The 24,194-nt window shown below is 42.8% G+C and overlaps 2 protein-coding genes across 15 annotated transcripts; both read right to left on the bottom strand.

Annotated features, from left to right (window-relative positions):
• Positions 1-3,156: 3,156 nt before the first annotated feature.
• On the bottom strand, positions 3,157-21,726 carry LOC147606327 (1-acyl-sn-glycerol-3-phosphate acyltransferase-like). Of its 14 annotated transcripts, XR_015264944.1 has the most exons (7): positions 21,146-21,726; positions 20,208-20,357; positions 20,006-20,104; positions 19,834-19,926; positions 19,481-19,744; positions 19,242-19,340; positions 18,847-19,131 (listed from the first exon to the last, which is right to left on the bottom strand). XR_015264944.1 is itself a non-coding variant. In XM_086791747.1 (6 exons), exons 1-6 carry the CDS (start codon positions 21,530-21,532, stop codon positions 3,452-3,454), a joined length of 894 nt encoding a protein of 297 aa, XP_086647873.1. In that variant the 5' UTR covers positions 21,533-21,726; the 3' UTR covers positions 3,158-3,451. The 14 variants fall into 14 exon arrangements, 10 of the variants coding, with proteins under 10 accessions (XP_086647873.1, XP_086647874.1, XP_086647866.1 ...); XR_015264946.1 differs by lacking the exons at positions 18,847-19,131; positions 19,242-19,340 and adding an exon at positions 3,157-3,559 and having other exon boundaries at positions 19,583-19,728; XM_086791747.1 differs by lacking the exons at positions 18,847-19,131; positions 19,242-19,340 and adding an exon at positions 3,158-3,559 and having other exon boundaries at positions 19,583-19,744; positions 21,251-21,726.
• LOC147606328 (uncharacterized) lies at positions 3,621-18,716 on the bottom strand. The gene is made up of 2 exons (XM_086791750.1): positions 13,862-18,716; positions 3,621-7,005 (listed from the first exon to the last, which is right to left on the bottom strand). Exon 1 carries the CDS (start codon positions 17,520-17,522, stop codon positions 17,004-17,006), a length of 519 nt encoding a protein of 172 aa, XP_086647876.1. The 5' UTR covers positions 17,523-18,716; the 3' UTR covers positions 3,621-7,005; positions 13,862-17,003.
• Positions 21,727-24,194: the final 2,468 nt, after the last annotated feature.

The raw sequence follows: 24,194 nt of genomic DNA, 5'->3' as shown, positions 1-24,194 counted from the left end.
GCTGTATATACCTAATTTTGAACCAAGCTTGTTGGCTTTGAATTTTGGATACAACACGTATGTCTCGCCGTAATTGTTCGTGAACAAGGACTTGCATTCGAAAACAAATTGTTGCTAATTTGACGAAGTACTTTAATATAAATGAAATCAAAACATTTCGAAGGATTGAAGATGAGAAGAAGCATAGAGAATTATATGCTGGAATCCACTTAGATTTGGGTAACACAGAGCAACTCCTAGTGCTACGGTCCTTCAAGAACCTATCAATAAACATCAAAATGTTCAAGCACATAGAGATATGGCACGAGGCCTTGTTTCTTTTGATTTAAATGAGCCACCTATAGATGAGATTGGTCGTATTGATGTTGTTGGCTATCTGAAAGGTATTAAATTCGAATGTCATTCTATAAGGTGTGTGTTTTCATTTTCTCAAAATGTTAAGCATCCAGCAAGAACCATGGTATTATGTTTCGAAGATTGTACCCTTGCTTATAAGTGTCATTTTTATGGTGCACTAATTTAGAAATGTGAGGCATCAGGAAAGCTTCGACAAGATGAGGACAAACACTATTGTGCAAGTGGGAACATCTCTGAAAAATCATTCTTCTACATTGGTTGAGTTGTTACTTGGTAATGATAATGCAAGTAAGGAATACATGAAAAATATACGCTCTTATAACAATGCCTTGGCATTCGTTTCACTAGGTGCTCACTTGGATAATCAATTCACTAGGGGAGAGATGTATTTAATTTTCGGATCCATGGTACTACCTATCATTGTATTGGTTTTGTAATACCTGATGAAACACGAGATGCGGCTTCTCAATTTACCCAATTATATGTGTATGATATGGAGCATGAATTGGAGAATAGTCTTCACGGGTGCCTTCTTTAAATCATAATGTGCTTGAAAGGTTATAAACAATGATGTATGAACACAATCCGTACGCTTGTGCATTTCGTACAATGAGAGAAATGCTACAGTCAAGTCCACATGCAGATTTGAGAATGGTCATCTTACCGAAGCTTGATTAACCTCAAGGCAATACTTGGTTTCTACAAGCAGTGAGGTAGCGATTACCATGCCGGGTGAAGGGGATGATTTTCATGGAGGCCATTGAGACATTCAAATAATGTCTCGCACACAGGTGCTATAAAAAGAATATTTAACTTGCATTGTTCATATATGCCTCTATTATATATTCTTTTGTTTCCTTGAGGGGAGAGGATAGTTGGCATGTTGGAATAGATAAGGTTCAAATGAGGAGACAAAGATTGTACAACAGCAATATTATGCATATAAATTACAAATAAGAGAAGATACAAATGCCTTCCTTCTACGTGGTAGTTGACTTTTGCAAAAGTACATTATTGATGCATTTAGTAGATGGAAGAATCAAGATTAGTAAAGACACGTAATAACCAGAAAGCATTGCGTGCTGAAGTATACCAAGGGCTAACACTATGTGGTGCACATGAATTGGAACAACGAATTGGTTTTGCAATGGAAATAATGCCACATCATCATCTGCCTGGATAATTGTACGGATCCGTACAGCCGTACGAAACTGCATGGACATGTACGGATATGTACGGGGCTGTATGAACTAAAAATTTCAAAAACCCTAAAACTGCTCCAAAAATTGTTTTTTAGATGTTTTGATCGCTCGAAAACTAATAAAACATGTTTTATATCAGTTTTCTTGCTACTAGAAAGAGCTTTTCCATGGTTTTCTTCATCGACAAGGATGTAGGACTTGCGGAGATTACTCATGGGATGAGCGAGTGATTCCTAGACTTTAATTTGGACTTGGACTTGGACTTGGACTTGGATTTGGACTTAGACTTGGACTTGGACTTGGAACTAGAATTAGAACTTGGACTTGGACTTGGACTTAGAACTTGGAATAGAATTTATAATTTGAATTTGGACTTGGAACTTGGACTTAACTTGGAATTGGACTTGGATTTGGATTTGGATTCATTGGACTTGGATTCACTGGATTTGGATTTGATACTAGCCTGGTGAGGGATACTTGTGGGTCATCCTCGTGGTGTGCTTGTCATCAGAGATATCATGCCTAGACATCAACATCGACATCGACTTGGATATCCTACATCAACATATCTGTTTGTTTTATATTCATTGATTGTATTGATCCTAGCTAGCATGCCTGTGGAATGTTCCTGAATAAATTCTTGAAAGGGGGCGGGGCCTATTCCCCACTCAGTGTGGTGTAAGTCAAAACTAGATAATCCCTCTTCTTTGATTCCCCAATGTTAGTAGCCTCACTACCCTCCCCAGCTTCACAACATCCTTCCTATTGTTCTCCCACTTGGACAAACTTTGACTCTATACAGTACCTCAATTCAGGTCTAAATAAACCTTGCCTCATAGTCCTTTGGATTCTAAGTTTGTTCCTAGTTGAACCCCTTCATGATAGTCCATAGCAATCCAATTGTTGTTTTCCCTTTGAGGAGGTTGATCCAACTTATGGTATCCATAGATTCTCACTCTCTTCAAATTTTAGAAGAACTCCATCCAAGCAATCCTTTCCCTAATCATCTTTGATACTGTACCACCCCCTCTACTGAGACCTAATCAGATGTGTTGCTAGGATGGTTGATCAATTCAAGTGGATCTCACATGTCTCCTAGGAATGATGGTTCCTTTTCTCCCTTCAATCTTAGAACAACCCAATCCAGTTGTTTTGTCAGATTAGGCACTCTGTGATCTTGTACTCAATCCCTTATTCAAGTCCAAATCTGCCCAGCTTTACAGTCATCTTGGCATCAGATTTGTCTCAAGTTGGTTCTCCTCCTGGTACCTCAGAGAATCCCATCTTCTTTGCTCCTCACATGACATCTAGACCCAAGACATATCAGCCCTTCTAGTTGCTATGCTTCCCTTGATTCTATCCCAGCATAAACTTGAGACCGCCCAATCAAGATCCAGCTACCCGTTGATGATCTCCCTCAAATAAATTTTACAATCTAGGGACCCAATTCATGCTAACAATCCACGTTTGATCCTTGAAGCCTATCCAACCCTGTGAATTGATGAAGTTGAATCAATACAAACAGAATTTGATTCCTTTAGCTCAAAACATACACAGGCTCAAGACTCAAAATTTACAATCAAAAGCTCACTGTTCAAACGTTGAACCATCTGATACATAACACTTTGGACATCCACACAACACTCTATTATATACAAAATTTACAACAATCTCTTCTTAATGGAGCTTACAATAGCAAGATAGAAAAATGATTGCTACTTTACGCTTTGAAGGATGAATTGCTTGATTAAATATTGAAGAAGATGAAGCCCTCTATGATGAACTCCTAGCATGTAACACACAACTAACATCAGCTCCAATTAACAAAAGAAGGTATGGGGAAGAACCATGTTCTAACAGAGTACGTGTACCAAATGCTTTGGCCCTCCAATTCACTTGTGCCTTAACCTGTACATCCACCTCTCTAGTAATCTCAACTGCCAGCTTTTTGCTCTTCCTCGAATGGTGGCTCTTTCTCTCCATGCCAAAGGGACTGCCACCTATGTATAGACATTGGACGTTCACATCAATGCATCATCCACATGCACCTAAACAACCATAAGTTATTCTTAACATCATCATACATCCAGCCCTACATCATGGACATGCTATGACTATTCACAGCCATCCTCTCTCAAACTTGAACTCCCACCAAACCTATGCTACCATGTGAACAAATTCCATGTGGATGCAGATGCATACAACCATATATCATCATCATGAACATCACTAGCCATAGCTTATTTTCAACATTACCTATAGCTACTCTTTCTCATATTTACACCTACCATGGGTTTCTTGCTGGGGATCTGATCCCTCTTGCAGGCATCACCCATATCTTGCCCCAATCCCAGGGTGAAACTCTTTCGAGTGTTCCACCATCCTGTATATTTCACATGATCCTAATATGATAAGGCCTTAACCTCATGCTATTAACTCTACTAGCATGTAGTCTGCCATCCAGGTCCTTGCGCTAGTAGCTTCCATTGGATAAGGCTTTATGTATCACATAGGACCCTTCCCATCTAATCCTGAACTTGGTCTAAAAAGTGCTTTCCAAAGCACCGTTACACCTTAAAACCAACATTCCCTCTGTCAGACCCTTGTTCCCTAGTTTTTCATTGAACCTCTCTATCCTTTCCTGACTTGCCCTCCCATACCATTTGATTGCCTCATTTTTGTCTAGCAAAGAGCATGCATATTGGCCCATTTGTTCCTCTCTTGCTCCTCTTGTTCTACATCATGTTGCAGCATAAAATCTAGAGATGGTGACATGACATTGAGAGGTAAAACATAGTTCTCCCCATAGACTAAATGAAAGGGTGTGAACCTTGTTGCACGCTTCTCTGAAACCTTGTAAGCCCACAATGCTCTATCCAGATACAGATCCCAGTCTCTAGGGTGGTCTTCTATAAGCTTGAATAGTAGCCTCTGTAAAACCCCATTGAAGCTCTCTACCAACCCATATCGCACTGAGGGTGGTAGGGTGTAGTGAACCTATGTTTGATATGCAGCAACCTGGTCAAATCCTGAATCAAATTGGCTCTAAACTCCTTGCCCTGATCTGTCACCAACTCCCAAGGGAACCCTAAATCTGCTGCAAATCATCTCATATAGAAATTGACTTACTTGTCTTGCACCTGCTTTATTGGTTGCCCTTGCCTATGGCCATCTGGTCAAATAATCTACTGCAGTGATGATATACAACTTGTTGTTCTTGGTTCCTGGAAGAGGTCCAATGACATCTACTCTCCATTTCTCAAATGCCCCATAACTCATATCATGTTGCATGATCTCTAGCACCAACATCCTTTTTTGGAAGGCTTGACATTTTGTACAACTCGTACACCAATGGATGATAACCCTATTCATGCTTGGCCACATCGGTTGAGCTCCTAAGATGTTCCTTCTGGCTATATATGTTCCATAGTGTCCACAACCTTCCTCATGACATGCTGCCAAGCATGGCTATTCCTCATCACGATATAATACTCTCCTTAGAATCCCATCTGAGCTCTTGTGAAATAGTTGCTTTCCTATCAGTACATACCTCATGGCCCTCTTAGTTACTGTCAACCTATTTGAAGCATTCAGACCTCTTTTGGCAAAACCAGTTAGCAAGACATGCTCTTCTACATGTAAAGTCTCTCTCCCTTGATATAATGGCTCTTGAAGTTTTACTCCATGTACAGTTGGGATCAATACTTGCTCAGCCAACTCATGAGCTCTTTGATTCTGTGTCGTGGATACATGCCAAATTTGGATAGCTTGAAAGTGTTCAAGCAACTTCCTAACCCTGAAGAACCATTGCTTCAATTCATCTTTGTTCACTCTCCAAACCCCTTGGACCTGTCTGATGACCAACAGGGCATCTCCCTTTATGATTAATCTTTCGATTTTCCTCTTTTCACACTCTTCTAACCCACAATACAAATTGATGTATTCAGCTTCATTGTTGCTTTTCATCTGTATTTCATGGCATCCACACCATGCCTCTTGTCCCTGTGGATTCAGAAACACATATCTAGCCCCACCTTTGCCCAAATTCTTCTTGAAAGCTCCATCAAAATACATGGTTCCTTCTGCATCCTGCAATTCCTCATGCGGACTATGGTTGGGAACCACTTCTCTCAACATCCTTGATTGTTTTGGGTCTAACCTGCACCTCCCTATATGTCAGCAGATCTGCCATGTGTGCCCTCACACTGTCTTCTCTAATGAAGCTCATATCAAACTCTTGTAGAGCTAAGATCCATCTTTGCAACTTGGGGTTTTCTCCTGGAATCTTAGAAAATGGGGTAGCAAACTGTAGGAAGTCAACACTACAAAGGGTCTGTATATCAGATAACTCCTTAGCCTCTTGACTACATAAACTAGTGCCCATACCAACAAGTCTACCTCATGCCAGGATCTTTCATCCCCCATTGTTCTGTTGATGTAGTATACAGGTCTCATATATGATTGCTTCATCCCTTTCTGCATCAAAACTTCTCCAATTGCATTTCTACCCACACTAAGACTTAGATAGAATGTTTGTGTCTAGTTTGGTGGCATCATTATGGGCAAGGTAGAGAGAAAGTCTTTGATGTCGTCAAAAAGCTTTTCTTCACACTACAAACAAAGGGACCATGTTGGCTCACCTTCTGTAAGGGATAGAGATATTTAGCTAACATGCAGAATGATCTGGACAAATATCTTACCTTCTAAATGAAGCTATTGAGTTCCTTGGCGGTCTTGGGACTGTCCTTCTGCATTAGACTTTCAACCTTCGGTGGGTTAGGTGCTATCCCTTTCTCACTAACCTCATGTCCAAGAAACACTACCCTTGCTCTTGCCAGCTTACACTTTCCTGGATTTAACTAGGCTCCATCCTCATCAAGTCTCTGAAAAACAATATCCAGCTTTTTGACATAAAATGGCCTGTCACTGTAAACACATATGTCATCCATAAAGACCCTCACAGAAGTGAAAAACAATATCCAGTTTTTGACCTGAAGCAATCTATCACTTTAAACACATGTCATCCATAAAGACCCTCACAAAAGTGCCCAGGTAAGGTCCAAGTATCTTGTCCATCCAACTCTGAAAGCTTGCATAGGCATTCAAGAGTCCAAAGGGCATCACTCTATAGTAGAACACTCCCCATGGAGTAATGAAGCTTGTCTTCCTTTGATCCTCTTGGACTTATCCTGATTTGAAAGTACCCACTGAATCCATCACATACTGAGTATCTCTCACTCCTTGCAACTTGATCCAAAATCTTATCTTAAAAAGGCAAGGGGTAATGCTGTCTTCTTGTGGCTGCATTCAGAGGTTTGGAGTCAACACATACTCTCCATTTGTTTACCTTCTTTGGCACTATGACCATAGGGGATACCCAATCTGATTCAGTCACTTTGTAGATGAATCCAATCTGTAAAAGTTTGGTCAGTCCTACCTCAAGTACCTACTGTCAAATCCCCACGGATCCCCTCGTGATCGATCTTGGTTCGAAACTCGAATCCTGCAAACAAACGAACAACAAACAAGCAAGGGGGTGCAGGCCTGACTCACCTCCCAACCATGACAGCCGTGGGCGAGCCCACAGTCTTGGCTGTCCCCTCCGAGCCACGAGCTGAGCTAACTAGGTTGACGTACCGACCAATCTCCTCCTCGCGACGTCCCATACCGCCACGAAGCTGCCCTCGCAGGCCTCGAGATTGCTGTCGGCCTCGGCTGCATAAAGCAGGTGCACGTCTGCACTAGATCCAGGCTCCAAGACCATAGAGCTCTCACAAACTCGCGAGACTCTCTATGTTGCAATAACTAACCTTGGCCACCCTTTTATAGGCTCTTGGCCGGTCATCGGGCGTCCACACTTGGCCGCCCGCCCGTCCATACTTGGGTGCCCGCCCGTTAGTATATCCCTAACTCAGCTCGTCAATCAGCCTGCCTAGTTCCAAGCTTCCCCAAGCCTCGAAACTAGTCTTGCATGCGTATAGCACACGGTAGATACCCACTGTGCACATGACATACTCCCCTTCCTCTAAGAGCTCACTCCTGAGCTCACTAAAAAGCCAGGGTAATCTCTCTGAAGAGAAGTCAATGTCTCCCATGTAGCGTCCTCCTCAACACGATCCTTCCACTTGATCTTGTATTCCGTGATAAGCGTATGACGCAATCTTCGTTCACGAAAGCCAAGAATCTTTTCAGGTTCGTGAGGAACAAATGTCATGTCCTGGACATCTATAATTTCTTGAGGAGTAACTAACTGATCTGCTCCACCCAGTACTTTCTTAAGTCTACTGACATGAAATACAGGATGAACTTTCACATGAGATGGCAAATCCAATTCATATGCAACTGAACCAATCCGTCGTGTAACACGAAATGGTCCACAGTATCTAGGGGATAATTTCGGAGATCTACCTGTCCGTAAAGTCTCGGAATCTTTCGGAACTCGCAAATACACCATCGTTCCTTCAGAGAACTCTCTAAGTGAACGATGTCTATTAGAATAAAACCTGTCTCGGTCTTGAGCACTTCTAATAGATTCCTTTGCAACTTGTAACATTTCCTGCATATCTTGCAAAAAATTACGTGCTGCATCATGCTGAAGTCCTGAGAATCCTACTGTAACAGGTGATCTTGGTTGAAAACCGTACATAAGCATGAAAGGACTAAACCCTGTACTCGTATGCTTAGTACTGTTATAAGCAAATTCTAACATAGGAAGATAATCCTCCCATGAACTTTGTCTTTTGGATACATATGCTCGAAGCATATCCTCCAAAATCTGATTCACTCTTTCAGTCTGGCCATCAGATTGAGGATGATCAGAGGAACTCAAATTCAAAGTTGTTTCCAACTTCTCGAAAACAAGTTTCCAAAAGTCACTCGTAAACTTAGAGTCCCTATCACTGACTATGTCCTGCGGTAACCCGTACAGTCTAAACAATTGCTCGATAAACTGCCGAGCTAATTGCGTAGCTGTAATAGTCTTCCGGGTCGGTAAAAATCTAGCCATCTTTGTCAAGCGATCTACCACAACCCAAATAGAATCGTGGCCTTGATGTGTTCTTGGCAATCCGGTAATAAAATCCATGGAAATACTTTCCCACTTATTACCTGGGATTTGCAAAGGATGCAACAACCCAGCCTGTCTAAAGCGTTCAGCTTTATTTGCCTGACAAATCTGACACTTGAGAACATAATCTTCTACATACCCTTTCATCTTCGGCCAATAAAAAGTGTGTTTCACTAATGATAGTGTCCTGTGTACCCCAGGGTGTCCAGCAGAAGGGGCGTCGTGACACTCTCTCAGAATCTTGGACCTAATGTCCGGGATTTGTGGTACACAAATTTTGTCATTACGGAATAGTAAACCATTCCGAATCATCCACTGACCTCCTGCAGCCTGAATAGTAGACTGCTCAGTCATCGAGTCTTGGTCAATCAATGAGCTCCCGTCCTGGATCTTCTGCCAAAATGGACCAAAATAACTATCAGTCCTGCAAAGCCCTCTCAATGACTGAAATAAGTCAGTAGAAATCTCGGTGAACGACAAAGTATTCACCTCTCTAATTCGACTAAGCGCATCTGCAATATTATTCATGGACCCTTTCCGATAACGGATCTCAAAATCAAAATCTTGCATTAACTCTGCCCAACGAGCTTTCCTGCCTCTCAAATCATCCGCATCACACACATACTTGATTGACTGATGATCAGTCAATACCACAAACTTGGAGCCATATAAATAATGTCTCCAAACCTTGAGAGCATGAATCACAGCATAAAGCTCCTTCTCAAGGGTTGGCCAACGAGATTGAGTGTCGTCTAGCTTTTTACTTTCAAAAGCAACCGGTCTACCATCTTGAAATAAAGCAGCCCCGATAGCATAGTCACTGGCATCAGTTTCAAGAACATAAGGCCGACTAGGATCAGGTAGTGCTAAGATAGGTGCTTCCTTGACTTTATCTTTCAAAAGTCTGAAGGCCATATCCAAATCGTTATTCCAAGTGATAGGCTGATTGGACTTACGTCCACGACCTTTCAATAAGTCGGTCATCGGTAGTGTGAGCTGAGAGTACTCCCCTACAGATTTCCTAAGAAAAACAACAAAACCGAGAAAAGAACGAAGTTGTTTCACTGTTCGTGGTATGGGCCAGTCCAAAACCTTCTGAACTCGGTCATAGTCAATGCTCAATCCATCTCTAGTGATCTTGTGTCCCAAGTAAATGATGTCGGTCATAAAGAACTCACATTTACTGAATTTAGCATATAGTCGATTCTGTCTTAAAATAGATAAGACAATCGTGAGGTGTCTGACATGATCCTCAAGAGTACGACTATAAATCAAAATATCATCGAGGAACACCACCACAAATTTCCCCAAATGTTCACGAAAAAGATCGTTCATCATTTGCTGGAAAGTGGCTGGAGCATTGGTTAACCCAAAAGGTAATACGAGAAACTCGTAATGGCCATACCTAGTCCGAAAGGCGGTTCTTTCGACATGCCTTTCATGAATACGTACCTGGTGATAGCCAGTACGCAAATCTATCTTCGTGAAATATTTCGCTCCTGCTAACCGGTCAATTAGGTCATCTGATCTAGGGAGAGGATAACGGTTCTTAATTGTCAGCTTGTTCAATCTTTTGTAATCTATACACATTCTCCAAGTATTGTCCTTCTTTCTCCTAAGCAACACAGGTGCACCCCAAGGTGATTTACTTGGACGGATCTGGCCCATCCTTAAATAATCTTCGAGTTGTTTAGCCAACTCATCTTCCTCAGCTTGGCTCATCCTATAAGGTGGAATACTCACAGGATGAGCACCAGGGATCAAGTCAATACGATGATCTACTGCCCGTTCAGGTGGTAAACCCGATGGCAATTCCTTAGGAAATACATCTTGAAATGAATCAAGTATCTTCTGTAATTCTTTGCTTTCAAACACACTTAATTCATTCACATCCATGGAAGGGATGAGAAAAGAAGAAAGTGGAATCAATACACAATGGAAAGCGGTGTACAAAGAAGAATTCATTATATTTCCAAAATCAATTGTATTTACAAGAGGTCCCTGAGAGGGATGGATACAATCACCTAAAATACTATACTTGGTGTCCCTATGCTGAAAAGAAAAAATATGACTAGACCAATCTATCTGAACATCAAGAGTCTTAAACCACTCAATCCCTAATAACAAGTCTACATTTTCCAGATGCATGACATAGCATTCCAGAGTATCTTTGTAGTCCTGAATCTGGATTGGAAGCATCTCCACTTTGCGATCCCAAACTTGTCTGCCCGCAGGTAGACGTACCTCATAGGTATGGTCGCTGAGTGTCGTGTCAAGACTCAATTTCTGCACAAGCTTGTAGTTAACAAAGTTATGCGAACTGCCAGGGTCTAAAAGAATGTGAATTTTATGGCCATTCACTTCTCCATAAACTCGGAGAAGATCATGCATGCCAAATACCTTAGAATTGAACAGACAATCAGAACAAGTACTAGGGCGAGAAAGTACAGTAATGGACGTACCTGTCAAAGACAACTGGTTAGCTGCCTTTGGCTTGGGTCCTGCGTTTGACTTGGTACCCTTTTGCTTCGGACACTCATTACGCATGTGTCCTTTTTCTTCGCAGATAAAACAACGTCCTTCCTTCTTGAGCTTCAAAGCCCTAAGGAGTCGTTTCTTCTTCGCTGGTGTCGAACTTGAATTCTTCGAAGGTTGGTCCAAAGACTTGCCTTCATTCGTGTTAGCCATAGGTGCGGAGAACTTTCTTTTATGCTTGTTCCCCTGCTCGGTAACGGGTTTTGACTTGGAAGAGACCATCGTATCATCATAGATACGAGCTGAATGAATGGCCTCGTCCAAAGTTTTACATTTGTTATTTTTAACCTGTAAACGGTACGAGTCGGGTAAACCAGCTACGAAAAATCCCAAAAGAGTAGTGGGATCCATCTTTGTAGCCTTCATCTGCAAGTCACGAAATTTCTGGAGATAGACCTCATAAGTGAGGTGCTGCGAGGTCATGGTCAAAGCTGAAAACCGGGCAACAACATCGTAGTCATCCTCTTTCTTGAGGAATTCTTTCTTGAAAATGTCTTCGAATTGTGCCCAAGTCGTTGGCTTTGGGTTCAGTTCCTTCCACCAAAGCAAAGCTTTGCCGGACAGGAAACCTGCTGCTAACTGTATCTTCTTTCCATCATCATATGGATGAAACTGAAAGTGAACTTGCCACTTATGTAGCCAAGTGTCCACGATCTCCTTGGTTCTCTGCTTTTGCTCGCCCCCGAACGGTTCCGGAGTAATATTGGGGCCTAAAGCTGAAGCCAAGGTATCCATGCCCGAAAAAGTAGAGAGGGTAGTGGTCAAGAGAGCGATGGAGTTCTACAAAGCCTGCATCTGGGCTGCGATTTGTGCCTGACGTTCCGCCGAAGAAGCTTCGAGAGCTACTTTGAACTCTTGGAAATCTGATTTTGACACAAACTCGTCAAAAAGATCGGCATCAGTGCCTTCCGTAGCCGGCAAGCCTTCGCGTTCCACGAGGGGCTCCAACTCTGATTCTTGGGTCGACATCGTGAAGAGGGTACGCGGAGAGAAAATTTGGTCTTTGCACAACAAAAGTGCGAGCGAACTCGAGAGCTTGAGAGCTTGAAAACTTGAGAACTTGAGAACTCGAGAGATGTGTGGCAAGAAGCCCACGTGAGGGGGTTTATAAAGGTTTCCCAAAAGCCAAAAAAATCTTGAAAAGCTATGCTTAGCTTTTACTTTAGCTTTTGTGTTTTTTTTTCTTTTTTTTCTTGAATAAATATATATATATATATATATTTATTAATATATATATATATGGATATATATATTCGGTTTTCTTAAAAAAAAAATAGACACCTTTGGAAACCTTAGAGAGGGGGGGTTCTTTTAAAATTTAAAATTTTAACCTCCCCTTAAAAAAAAAAAACAAAAACGAAAGCATAAAAAAAACTTTGCTTTCTTACGTGTGTTTTGTGTTTTTTTTTTTTTCTTCGCATCCCTCCTGGCGCCTGGATTAGCCGGCGCTTGCTGCTGACGTGGGGAGCTGGCCTATGCTGCTGACGTGGGGAGCTGCCGGCGCCAGAACTATCGCACCAGCCTGCACGCGCCTGCGCCAGCCGGATGTGGTATCTGCGCTGGCCGCCCTACAAGGCGTGGCTGGCGTGGCGCTGGCCTGGGCCGCCTGCCTTAGGCTACGTAGGCCTGGGCGCTGCCCACTTGGCCTAAGCGCCGCCTAGGCTGGCTGCCTTAGCCTGGCCACAAGGCCACGTGGCCTGGCCTAGCCGCCGGCCTGGCCTGGTTGCTTGGCCGCCTAGCCTGAGGCGCCTCCAGCCCGCTGCCTGCAAACATGCCAACGATCCACCTGCCCGCGTAGCCACCTTCTCACACGTGCTCACTCGTTCAAGCGTTCAACGAAAGCAACATTCTTGCGCTCTCTCTCACGTTCGAAAACATGCTTTTTCTCTTCTTTTTCCTGTTTTCTCTCATGCGACTGCACAACACGACAGGCTCTTCTTTGCAAAAGCAATCAACCCTATTCAACCTACCATCTCCCATCAACATGGGGTTCTTTGATGAAGAAAAAACACATACAAAACTGAAAACTGCAGTATGCACAGAAAAAACAGCAAGCTTTTTTTTTCACATACCGTTACTTCGACCTCTTCTTCTCTACCTACCGACTTGCTCGTTCACGAGGTATGCTCTGATACCACTGTCAAATCCCCACGGATCCCCTCGTGATCAATCTTGGTTCGAAACTCGAATCCTGCAAACAAACGAACAACAAACAAGCAAGGGGGTGCAGGCCTGACTCACCTCCCAACCATGACAGCCGTGGGCGAGCCCACAGTCTTGGCTGTCCCCTCCGAGCCACGAGCTGAGCTAACTAGGTTGACGTACCGACCAATCTCCTCCTCGCGACGTCCCATACCGCCACGAAGCTGCCCTCGCAGGCCTCGAGATTGCTGTCGGCCTCGGCTGCATAAAGCAGGTGCACGTCTGCACTAGATCCAGGCTCCAAGACCATAGAGCTCTCACAAACTCGCGAGACTCTCTATGTTGCAATAACTAACCTTGGCCACCCTTTCATAGGCTCTTGGCCGGTCATCGGGCGTCCACACTTGGCCGCCCGCCCGTCCATACTTGGGTGCCCGCCCGTTAGTATATCCCTAACTCAGCTCGTCAATCAACCTGCCTAGTTCCAAGCTTCCCCAAGCCTCGAAACTAGTCTTGCATGCGTATAGCACACGGTAGATACCCACTGTGCACATGACACCTACCTTTGAATAGTCCTAAGCCTTCTAAGTTTCTGTGCCATGGGCTTCCTTTCCTCTTTCAATTTGATCTCATGTACTACACTAGTCTCATGTACTAAACTAGAAGTCCCTCTCATCTGGGTATACTCCTTTGCAAACAGCTTTGGATACCTATCAAAGAGCGACCCATACAGCTCTTTCTCCTCCACAATTAGATCCTTATCAACCATTTCCATCAGCTCTTCCTTTGGAACATTGAAGTTCTCATTCTGGGCAAGCTGTCCTATCTGTTTTCCAGCCCTTCCCTTCTCTCTGATCTCAGCCATCTGCAGTCCACACATGTCCATTCAAGCTCTAGTCTCAGCCCTCAGCCTCTTCTGTAGACTCTGAAGAGTAACATCATAACTATCAAATGAGGTTGAGCTTTCATTTGTTTCCACTTCCAGATCTTCTCCAAGCTCCATAATCTTCCATGTTTTCAAGTCATACCCGATCCTCTTATCCTTTGGTTTATCAACAAACAGATCTATGCATCTCCTATACCAATCTTGCTTTGACTTCATTGCTATCAACCATGGCCCTCCCAAGATTATAGGGTACACCCCAACCCTAGCTGGCATGACATGCATATCTATCTTCGCATATCTATCTTCACCTTCTGATGACCAAGCACATTCAGTTCCAAATCCTTTATCACCCCCAAACACCACACCCTGGGAACTGTTAGCCATCTTCACACTAAACATGGGAATCCCAATAACCTCCAATTCTAGGGTATGAATTGCTTCCTCAGTAATCACACACGCCTGAGCTTCACCATCAATGTAAACCTTGCTTATCTTTCTGCTATGAATCCAAACATCTACTACAAGCAATTCTTACTCAGTTGAAACACACTTGCTTCAGGCACTCTAATCTTCACCCTTCTGATGCTAGCAAGATTATGCCATTGCCTTCTCACACTAGAATTCAGCTGTAGCAGTTGTCCATGGGTAATGTTAGCCTTTTTGTGCTTTACATCTGCCAACAAACTGTATAGTGCTTGGCCTTCTCCCAGCTAAAAATCCCCCATCCCAATCTTCCTTCTCCTGGTCTTTGCCTTTCCTTGTTTGCTAGATTCCCCCTGATCCATGGGAGTTTTCCCCTTCTCCAATCTCTTCTTGGCTCCTTCTTCCCTATCTGCCACTTCAAACTCTGATCTTTGTATCCTTGTCCTTTTATTGGCCATCACATCAACTCCATTTGTCTCCTCTGGAACAACTTCCAAAATGCTCACATTGCCCATGGAACCCTGAGCCTGACCTTGTACTGGCAACTGATTCCCATTCCCCTATTCCTATGGTCTCCAGGTACATTCCCTTTCTGTCTTTGAATCACTGGGTATATCCCACCTAGGCTGAAGACACTATGGTGCTATGTATCCTCTCTCCACAATTGAAGCACTGTACCTATTCCAGTCTATTTCTTAGCTACCTCTCTCCTTGTGGCCTTCTCACTTGATTTTGAATCCCCTGGACATCAAGATTAAGATTGTCAATCTGCTCAGTAAGTCTTTGGATCTCATGATGCAACCCATCTTGAGCCCTATTTGATTCTAACAACCTTGGAGCTTCCACTGGAACTCCCCTTTCCAAATGCATGTCAATAGGTAGAGGATCCACTATAGAACCATGCTATACATGCTCCAGTTTGATCTGCATATTTCCTTTCTTGCTAGCTCCAGTTGCTATCCTTACATCTTCAACAAATGTGTTAGGGTCCTTCAAACTCTACTTTCTCCTTGATACTCCCATGCAGCACATCAATAAGCCTATCCTTTTTCAAGAAGTCAGGTGGTACCTGGTTGGTACCTGGTTCTCTCCCAAGACTCTGAGTATCCTTCTCTAAACAGCCTCAAATCTGCCCACAAAGGCTAGCATCTCTTCATCCTCTCCTTGGTACAACTTGCTGAGCTCCCTACATAGGTTTTCATGACTATCTGCCTTTCCATATTTCCTCTTCAATGCCTCTTTTGTCCTGTCCCAATCTCCTTTTTCAGCATCTGTAACAACATCCTCATACCATTCCCTAGCTGGTCCTTCCAAATGCAAACTAACCATCCTCAGCTTATATGCATCTTCATTCATGTTGCTACTCAAAGCTGCAAATTCAATCCTCCTGAGAAATTGGTTGACACCCTCAGACCTTTGCCCTCTAAACACTTCATATCCAATACCTGCCATGGTCCTGAGTTGATCACCAAGTGCGTTCCAACCTGCAGATCAAAGCCCTTAGCAAGAACTCTCCAATCCTCAATGGGGGCACCAAAACATGTGAGGACTCTGGGTAATGGCCTTTATAACAACCCCAAATACTACACAAGAGTGAGATACTCAGATATAAGAAATGGGGGATCTCAAATCACTTGCTCCAGAAGCTCTTATCAACTCAAGTGTTACCCTCTGAACCCTTGTGAATCAAAAAAAGCGCAAACCAACTGTTGTTACCTCTTTAGAGAGAAGCATGTAGTCCCTTGTTCTTCACCAATTCTCTAGATCCATAGTAGAGGAGACTCGGAGGAGGCATGGCTACAGTTTCTAGCTCAGAATATTCTTCTTGGGAGGAGCTAATCCTGGCTTTTACGGGGTAGGACCCTTGGCATTTACTAGAGTTTGGATGCAGCCCTAGGAGTCTGTGCTTTTTGCGGTCTAACAGGAGGAGCACCAATCCCAATCGATGAGTGGGCTTGCGGTCGTTGGAGCATGATCGGTATTTTGGCAAGCACTACTTTCCTCCGATCACGCTCCAATTATTTTCTCTGGAGGATACCTGGAGGTAGGATAGCCACTTGAGCACTCGCATGCCTAACAGTCTCATCCAGGACTCCCGAGTCATGTAGCAGGATAGAGCAGCTTTAGGAGGGGCTGGATTCTCTCTCAAGATCAGCCGCAAGGTCCTTGAATGTAGGCCTAGGTGAGATTAGCAGTTTAATATAGGAGGCAGCACAAAGCCGATTGTTGGATTCCATGAGCAAGAGAGGAGCATTCGCCAAGGCCTTGCTTCTCTTCGGTGACTTCAAGAGAGCTCCCTAGATAGCCCCGTGGATTGAGGGTCAACAGTTGGTTGCCGCCCGTACTGAGCTCAAATCCATAGAGGAGCAGAGGGTGGAGTACAGATACCATGCTAGAGCTTCCTGTTACGACGCCAGGATGGATCTATCGTTTTGTAACTCCCCCATGTGAGAGCCATAGCCACAAATTTCTTATGATCCCTTCTCACAGTTGCCCCCATATCCTCACAGGTAGTTGATGCACGAGAGCGGGTCCGGCGGCATTCGAGAGAGATGGTTTCCCCTGCTCTCCAAACTTTCCTTATGACTCCCTTCACAATTGAGGAGCTAACAGAGGCCTTGACGGCACTTCCTAGGGACAAATGCCTGAGAGAAGATGGGCTTCTAGTCTCCTTTATCATCACTAGGATCTCATGGAAGGCAATCTTAGAGCAACCTTCAATGAGATTATGACTACATGTGCCATGCCAGAGAGACTTGTAGAGGGCTTGATCCACTTGATTCCCAAAGAGGGTGGTGACAAATTGGAGATTCGACAGTGGAGACCCATCACCCTCCTCAAGACCGCTTACAAGATTTTGGCCGAGGCCATCAGCAGGAGATTTCAGCCTTTCCTCCTCGACTTGATTCATGATATACTCAAACAGGTTTTGTTTAGGATTAGAGCATTTTGAATAACATCTTCACTTTCTAGGAGGCGATTGCTTCAGCTAGGATGCACCAACAAGATCTCATTGTGCTCCTAGATTTTGAGAAAGCCTACAATAGAGTTGATTGGGGAGGACTTATCGTGCGTAAGCACAGCCAAAAATTGTCAGAAACTCAATGCAACTCCATGATAAATCATTGGAATAACCTGCACATCATGCTTACACCACACATAACAACATGCCTACTCTCATGAACAAACTCAAGAATATTATCTTCATAATTACGACATAAACTGCTTAAGAAATAATCACACAGTCTAGTATAACGTTGGCCTTGAGCTAGGTGCATAACCGAAAATTTTACTCAAGTCCCGAATCCTTGCAGAGTTGAGGACACATAAAATTTGATTTGGTCAGTATTTGCTTTTTTTCTCTCTTTTTTTAAATAATTTTTTTGGAGGGGACGATGTGCTGAATGGGATTTCTGGAGAAGTGGATCAATGGTGTTTCGAGCTTGAGGTGACAGATTTCCCCTTTCTTGCTCAGTCCGACACGACTGCCCTCTAGCACCATAACTCTTTCTATTTGTTGTCGAGGCCATGAGAAGTTTTCTCTCAACTCACAAGATTGGTCTTCAGAGATTACATCTCTCCATCCATGCACAAGAGGAGCTGCTAGATTCGGAGTTCCCAGATGACACAGCAGCATACTTCTCACGAGACGAGGGAAACCTCCAGAGATTTGCAAAGACCATAAAGATCTTCTATCGCGCATTTGAAGCACAGAGCAACTGGCACAAGTCGTGTGGATTTTGGGTTGGCTCTTCGCCCGCCCCGACTTAGCGTCTACTTCAGGCTTTCTAGTGGATCTCGAGAGGCACTCTAGTCCATTATCTTGGATGCCAAGTCGACATCGATATCTCCCAGAGCAGCAGTTAGCCTTCTCCTCATAGAGAGGCTAGCAGGAGAAGAAGTGCATTGTTCCCCCTCTTTTTCATTCTTTGATCCTTGCTCCATACATGGAGGCGAGTTTGTACTTAGCCTTTTAAGGCTGTTTTCTGTTAACTACTAGACAGATATGGTTTCCGGAAAAAAAAAAAAGAATATACACACAACTGCCCATTCACACATTGCAGACACACAAGCATGCATACTTGAGACTTTTAATTATGATTGTGACAGCCTCTTAATCGTGATTGTGTGCAGATGTTCAATTTTTGTTGTCCATTAGGTTACAAATGCATGCACCCAGAAATCAATTCCCAAGTCACAGATCTACAGTTTGAGTCCACTGTCTAGCACTCTTAAGAAAACAAAAACCTTTTCATCTCTGAAAGAAACATATATATGGTTTCTTCAAGACCATTTACTCCAACCTTAGTGATTTCTATCTACCTTGGAAAGGCAGGCTTTATAGGTTTCCCAAATTAATCCTAGCGATTATTTTTTGGGCTGCAAAAATACAAGACTGCAAGATTTTGACAATGCAAGGACTACTAGTGAGAACAAGTTCCCAGAAATTGCTAGGGGCAAATCCATTTCATTCGGTTTGGAGCTTCCAATTCGGTGAAGAACTCTCCTCGTGTACAAACCTGTGAGAAACCATGAAAACTTGACTCATCTTAATCCACAGATCTGCAAGATACCCTGCAGACTCTTTACTGTCCTACCTTCATTGTATCACTGATGGTCTCAGACCTACCTTCATGCATGGCTTAAGACCACATGATATGTGATTGGTTCTGAATGGGTTACTGTCCATATGGTAGGCCATCTCCATCCACACCATTGCAGATTAAATCTGCACGGCGTAATTATGTACGTGTGCATTTGGATAATACTAGACTAGATGCACATTTAAACCAAGTTCAGTAGTTCCGTCCCTGTTTTGTCAAATGAAGAGGAACATGTCATAAGGTGAAATGGTAAATGCAGACAAACCTGAGGTCAATTGTGAGAGTGATCAACCATGTCCAAAGGCTTCTGTGATCTGGGTAGATGTTTTGCATACAGTTCATGCAACATGTTGACATAATTTTCCACCTTATCGGTTGTCCAGTCATCCGTCTTTATTGGTGGCAAGTAAGTAACCGTTAACGGGGCAGGCCGGACACGAAGACTGTTCTTTTGCCATCCAAGATGTGTGCCAGTTAGCACCGTGGGCACAATGGGCAGCTTTGTCTGGATAGCTAGATGCACAAAACCCTAACACAATTATGGAAAGGCAAGCTTAATACATGTTCACATGTATTACGCATTCTACAAGCCTTTAAAAAAAGAGAAGGTTTATCAACCTTTTTAAAAGGAAGGAGCCTGCCTGTTGCTGACCTCGTGCCCTCAGGAAAGACAATCAGTGATAAACTCTTATCCACAACCGCTTTCGCTACCTGCAGGTGGCAAGCACTTAGACGATGTAGTACTTACTACTTTTCTGATTGCATAGGAAGATTCTGGGATCCTTTATACCTTGCGCATAGACTGAATTGATGAAGTGGAGTTGGTGCGATCTATTCGAAGATGATTTGCCAACACATACAGTTGTCCAAACAAAGGATACCAAATGATCTGAAAAATGTTGGCAGAATAACTTGTGAACACAAAACTGTCACGACGCATTTAATGGCTTGTAGACTCAATATCGTCTCCACAGCATACCCTATTCTCATACCTCTTTCTTAGCTATCCCGACAGTTCCTATCGGTGTCAGCCACATTACCAAGAATATGTCCAGCAGTGAAGCATGGTTGCATATGTATATTGCCTTCAAGTTTGCATTTTCTTTTCCATAGATTTTGATTGGGTTTCCGAGGATCCACATCTACATCAAACAAAAAATCATCAAGAGCTTAACTTCACAAGAGTCATCTACTTGCAAACCATGAGCTTCATCATGCATAGCATAGAGTGCAAAAGTAGGCCTCCAAGCAATAGAGCCTATGTAGAAAGACAGATCATTTTGTGTCAAGTTTCTATCACTTTTCTGGCAGGGTAAGCCAAGCTTGGACCTTTCAGCGGTCGTTTTTCATCAGTCCACATAAATGGGATTACTTTCTTTTTTTCAGAGGATTAATATTAACCGCAATATCATTGCAGAAAGGCATAAAGAGAGGTTTCATCACTTTTCTACAGGCCAAGGGCCAGGCTAGCATTAAAAAAGCAAAGTCAACCGACTGTTTTCATTTTTCTGTTCATTTAGCATAAAAGGAGCACAAGTTATAGATAGGCGATATTTCGCAACATAGTGTAACCCATATGCGTAGGTACTAATCGCAACAAGAGGGATATGTACCAATTTAGCTTAAGCTCTTGATCAGAGGAATTATGCAAACAGACTAACAGAAACCATCAACTACTATGAAGTGTCAGGTCCTTCATTTCGGCATCGAGGAGGATGGTGATAGAAACTTTGTGGTTCGATGAGGCTAGTTATAAACCAACCCCGCCCCCGTCAGTGGAGAGCCATCCAGGCCACCTGTCAGGGATGGACCTGCAATCTTGCCCATCCAATCTCCCGGGAATGCTATGTACCCTGAAAGTTTTCAGGATTGATTATCAACAAAACCATGCAGACAGCGTACTGCATTATGTCAAACATGCCATACACACCAGGATTCCGCCAGTCACATGCCCATAAACATTGCCCTGCTTGATGCGGGCGTAAGGGAAGGGCAGCAGGATGAGCATGATGATGGTCCAGAGGATGGTGGTCACCAGCATTGCAGAGAAGCAGGCCACGATCTTCACCACAGATGAGACCACTGTCCACAAGCTATCATCATTTCTGTACACATCCGGGAAAAAGGCTGGATCATCTTCCGGATACACCTCCTCTTGTGCAGACTGTTCCATTTCTGCGCTTTCTTCGCGCACTTGCAGGCGATTTTCGCAGCCATTTTGCAGTGGTGAATTTTTCTGCAGGTATTGCACCAGGCCCGAGTGGAGGTAGTGGGAGAAGCTCTGGCGATGGCGGAGGAGAGGCTCTGAGAAAAGCATGACTATATTACAGAGAAGAGAGGGAGGGGTCAAAATGACAGTTATAGAGCAAGTGTCCGGGCTGCAGAAACTTCGGGCTATGGCGAATTGAACAGTAAGCTTGGAGTCAAGGAAAAGAGGGAGGGAGAGAAAGCACACCCCAAAAACAACGGAGATGGTAAAGAAAAGCAAGCGTGAACGTCTTCAAAAATAGTCGTCCGCACATGTGCTGCCTAAGAAAGGCATGGGTTTTATACTTGTGGCTAAGAAAAGCCTCCCCTAATCCGTGTGTTTTTTGTACGTGTGTTTTTTTTCTAAGTTTTTGGAGTCATTCCTTCGTCCACTTTACTATTGATTTGTTTCTTAAGAGAGGTAATTTATTTTTTTCAAAAGTGGGATACATCTCTAAAGTTTTTAAATTGTTTAAAAAAAGTGGCCTTCCCTCACACGGCCTAGTCCATCCATAACAAATAAAGCTAAGAGTGTAGGTTCCACACATGCCTACTCATGGAAGCAGATAAGAATCAAGCCTCATCAACAATCAAGCCTTAATTGATGAAAATGCTGAGCATCTAGAGTATGATATGTGGATGAATCACAAGAATCTTTGCCAAAGCTATTATTCGAACTATCAAAGAGTTCTAATTCTAGTATTTCAAGCCAGTGTACAAACCACAGGCAGAGAAATGAATTCACCACACAACGAGTAGAGTTTCTCTACAGTGTTATCATTATAATGGTCTGCATAGAGTTGTAGAGTGTCCAATGAAAACCTAGCTTGCTCATAAACAACAGTAACTCCATTGATTCTTGCATGTAAAAACAAGTGTGTATGGAACATTTCTTTGAAGATTGTCCAATGAGAGCACCCATTATGAGCTTCATTGACCCAATTATCACAATAAATGTGCTTTTAGTATCTAGAAAGGAAAAGGAAGTGCAATAGCTTGCATGCCCTCATCAAGATACAAGGAAAGTAGCAAGGATGCTTAAACACCCACTCACAAATGGTGAGATTGCTAAGCTGACATTGAGAAGAAGAAGGGTGAAGAAGGTTGGTAAAGGTGACGAAAGAGTCCTTGTTTAAAGTAACTCTAATGAAGATATTACAACCACCTCCTCCACTACTCCTTTTGAAAATGACCCTAAGTAGAAAACTTAAGCAAGCTATGGTCAAAGCTAAAACTGCTTCTGGTCAAAAAGAGATTCAACCAAAAATGGTCAAAGGAAAGGAAGAATATCATGATGTAACCTAAGAGATTCAACCAAACACGACTAAAAGAAAGGGAGAATATCATGAACCCACCCAAGAGAGATTTTCCTAACCATAATGGAATTAAACTAAAACAAACACCCATGTACTCGAATAATGAGCTGAATATGATGAGATTTGACACATGGAAGTCATTTGGACATCTTGATTTGACACATTAAGTACGCACAAATATAAGTCACAAGATAGGCTCTAGGGTAAAAGTGTCATGTTATAAAGGGTAATACAGATGGTGTCCCATGGTCAAGTTCGGTGGGTAGAAAGACCTATGGAACATGAATGCTACCTTAAACCTTATGGGTAAGGATAAAACTCTTGGATGGGTTGGGCTACTAGTAGTATTAGTAGAATTCTTTATTGAGTTCTAGGAGAAGCTCAAATACCAAGTTACCAAGATTGTTGCTAAGGCTTTCGGAGAAGGGGGACTTGAAAAGGGAATCATATATGGGATAATTAAATTAGGCTGACAGTGATAATGTTAGGAGGGCTTTGAATATTGTTCAATGTTTTACCATAGCCTCTAGCTCTAACTGCAACATTACTACATCCAAGATTATTAGTTTGCCCAAGGATGAGTCCTTTGAGCAGCATAGCTAGGGTTGTCAAGTTGTGCACAAAGGAGCACCTAGGCTATCCATTGGAAGTTGGAATCACCTCCAACTAGATTTTTGATTCGATTGTCTCTAAAGTAAACTAAAAAAAGTGGGATTCGTGCTTCTCCCTTTTGATACCAAAATTATTCCATCTTGTTAACCTTGGACTCTTGTGTGGACTTTAAAAATTGTTACTCACTTAAGATTTTAAATCCCATAAAGGCTTGTCTTTGGTGAAACAAGATTATTAAAAAATCCCAACACTAGATTACTTGGGACAAGATCTCTATGCCTCAAATGATGGGGGGATTAAGCATTTTAAACATGTAGAATCATGCAAAAGCTGGAATTGTTACTATGATGGGGGATACTATTACATTATCTTTTGATTGGTCTATAATTCTAATAGAGATTGTGATGGTGTCTCTTGTTAAGCATAGGGGTGTGTGAAAACTTTTGGACTGGAAGGATATAATATTTTCCCATGCCCTTGTCAAGATTATGGCTTCTTCTTCTTATGTTGCCTTTTTGATTGAGATTTAGAAAGATAGCATTCGACTTACTATGAAATAGTTGTTGGAGAATTTTGGGTAATTCCTAATTGGAGTACTCCATTTGGTAGTCTCATATGTTCAATCCCCATCTAGCTAACATTGATTACTCTACTACCAAAAGGCTTAATAATTGTGGCATCTCTTGTTTATAAAGACTTGTGGGATGTCAAATGGCTGGCTAGAGGGAGGAGGGAACTTAAACATCTTAAAGATGAGTATAAAGTTAATAACCGTCATGCCCACCCGTTTGGGGGTGAAACTTT

Source organism: Cibotium barometz, chromosome 57 (genome assembly GCF_041138505.1).
Source record: "Cibotium barometz isolate CiBa-2024 chromosome 57, ASM4113850v1, whole genome shotgun sequence".
Classification (NCBI taxonomy): Eukaryota; Viridiplantae; Streptophyta; class Polypodiopsida; order Cyatheales; family Cibotiaceae; genus Cibotium; species Cibotium barometz.
The sequence above is the reverse complement of the archived record's forward strand: the minus strand, read 5'-3'. Positions and strand labels throughout refer to the sequence as shown.

What these genes read in the sequence shown, in the direction of transcription:
- LOC147606328 (XM_086791750.1), bottom strand. Translation starts at nt 17,522, where the DNA reads ATGAATCAAGTCGAGGAGGAAAGGCTGAAATCTCCTGCTGATGGCCTC.
- LOC147606327 (XM_086791740.1), bottom strand. Translation starts at nt 21,532, where the DNA reads ATGCTTTTCTCAGAGCCTCTCCTCCGCCATCGCCAGAGCTTCTCCCAC. An exon ending in ATGTGACTGGCGGAATCCTG is followed by an intron (nt 20,358 to 21,145) that starts GTGTGTATGGCA and finishes TGTTTGATGTAG; the next exon opens with ATGTGGATCCTCGGAAACCC. An exon ending in TCGGGATAGCTAAGAAAGAG is followed by an intron (nt 20,105 to 20,207) that starts GTATGAGAATAG and finishes AACATTTTTCAG; the next exon opens with ATCATTTGGTATCCTTTGTT.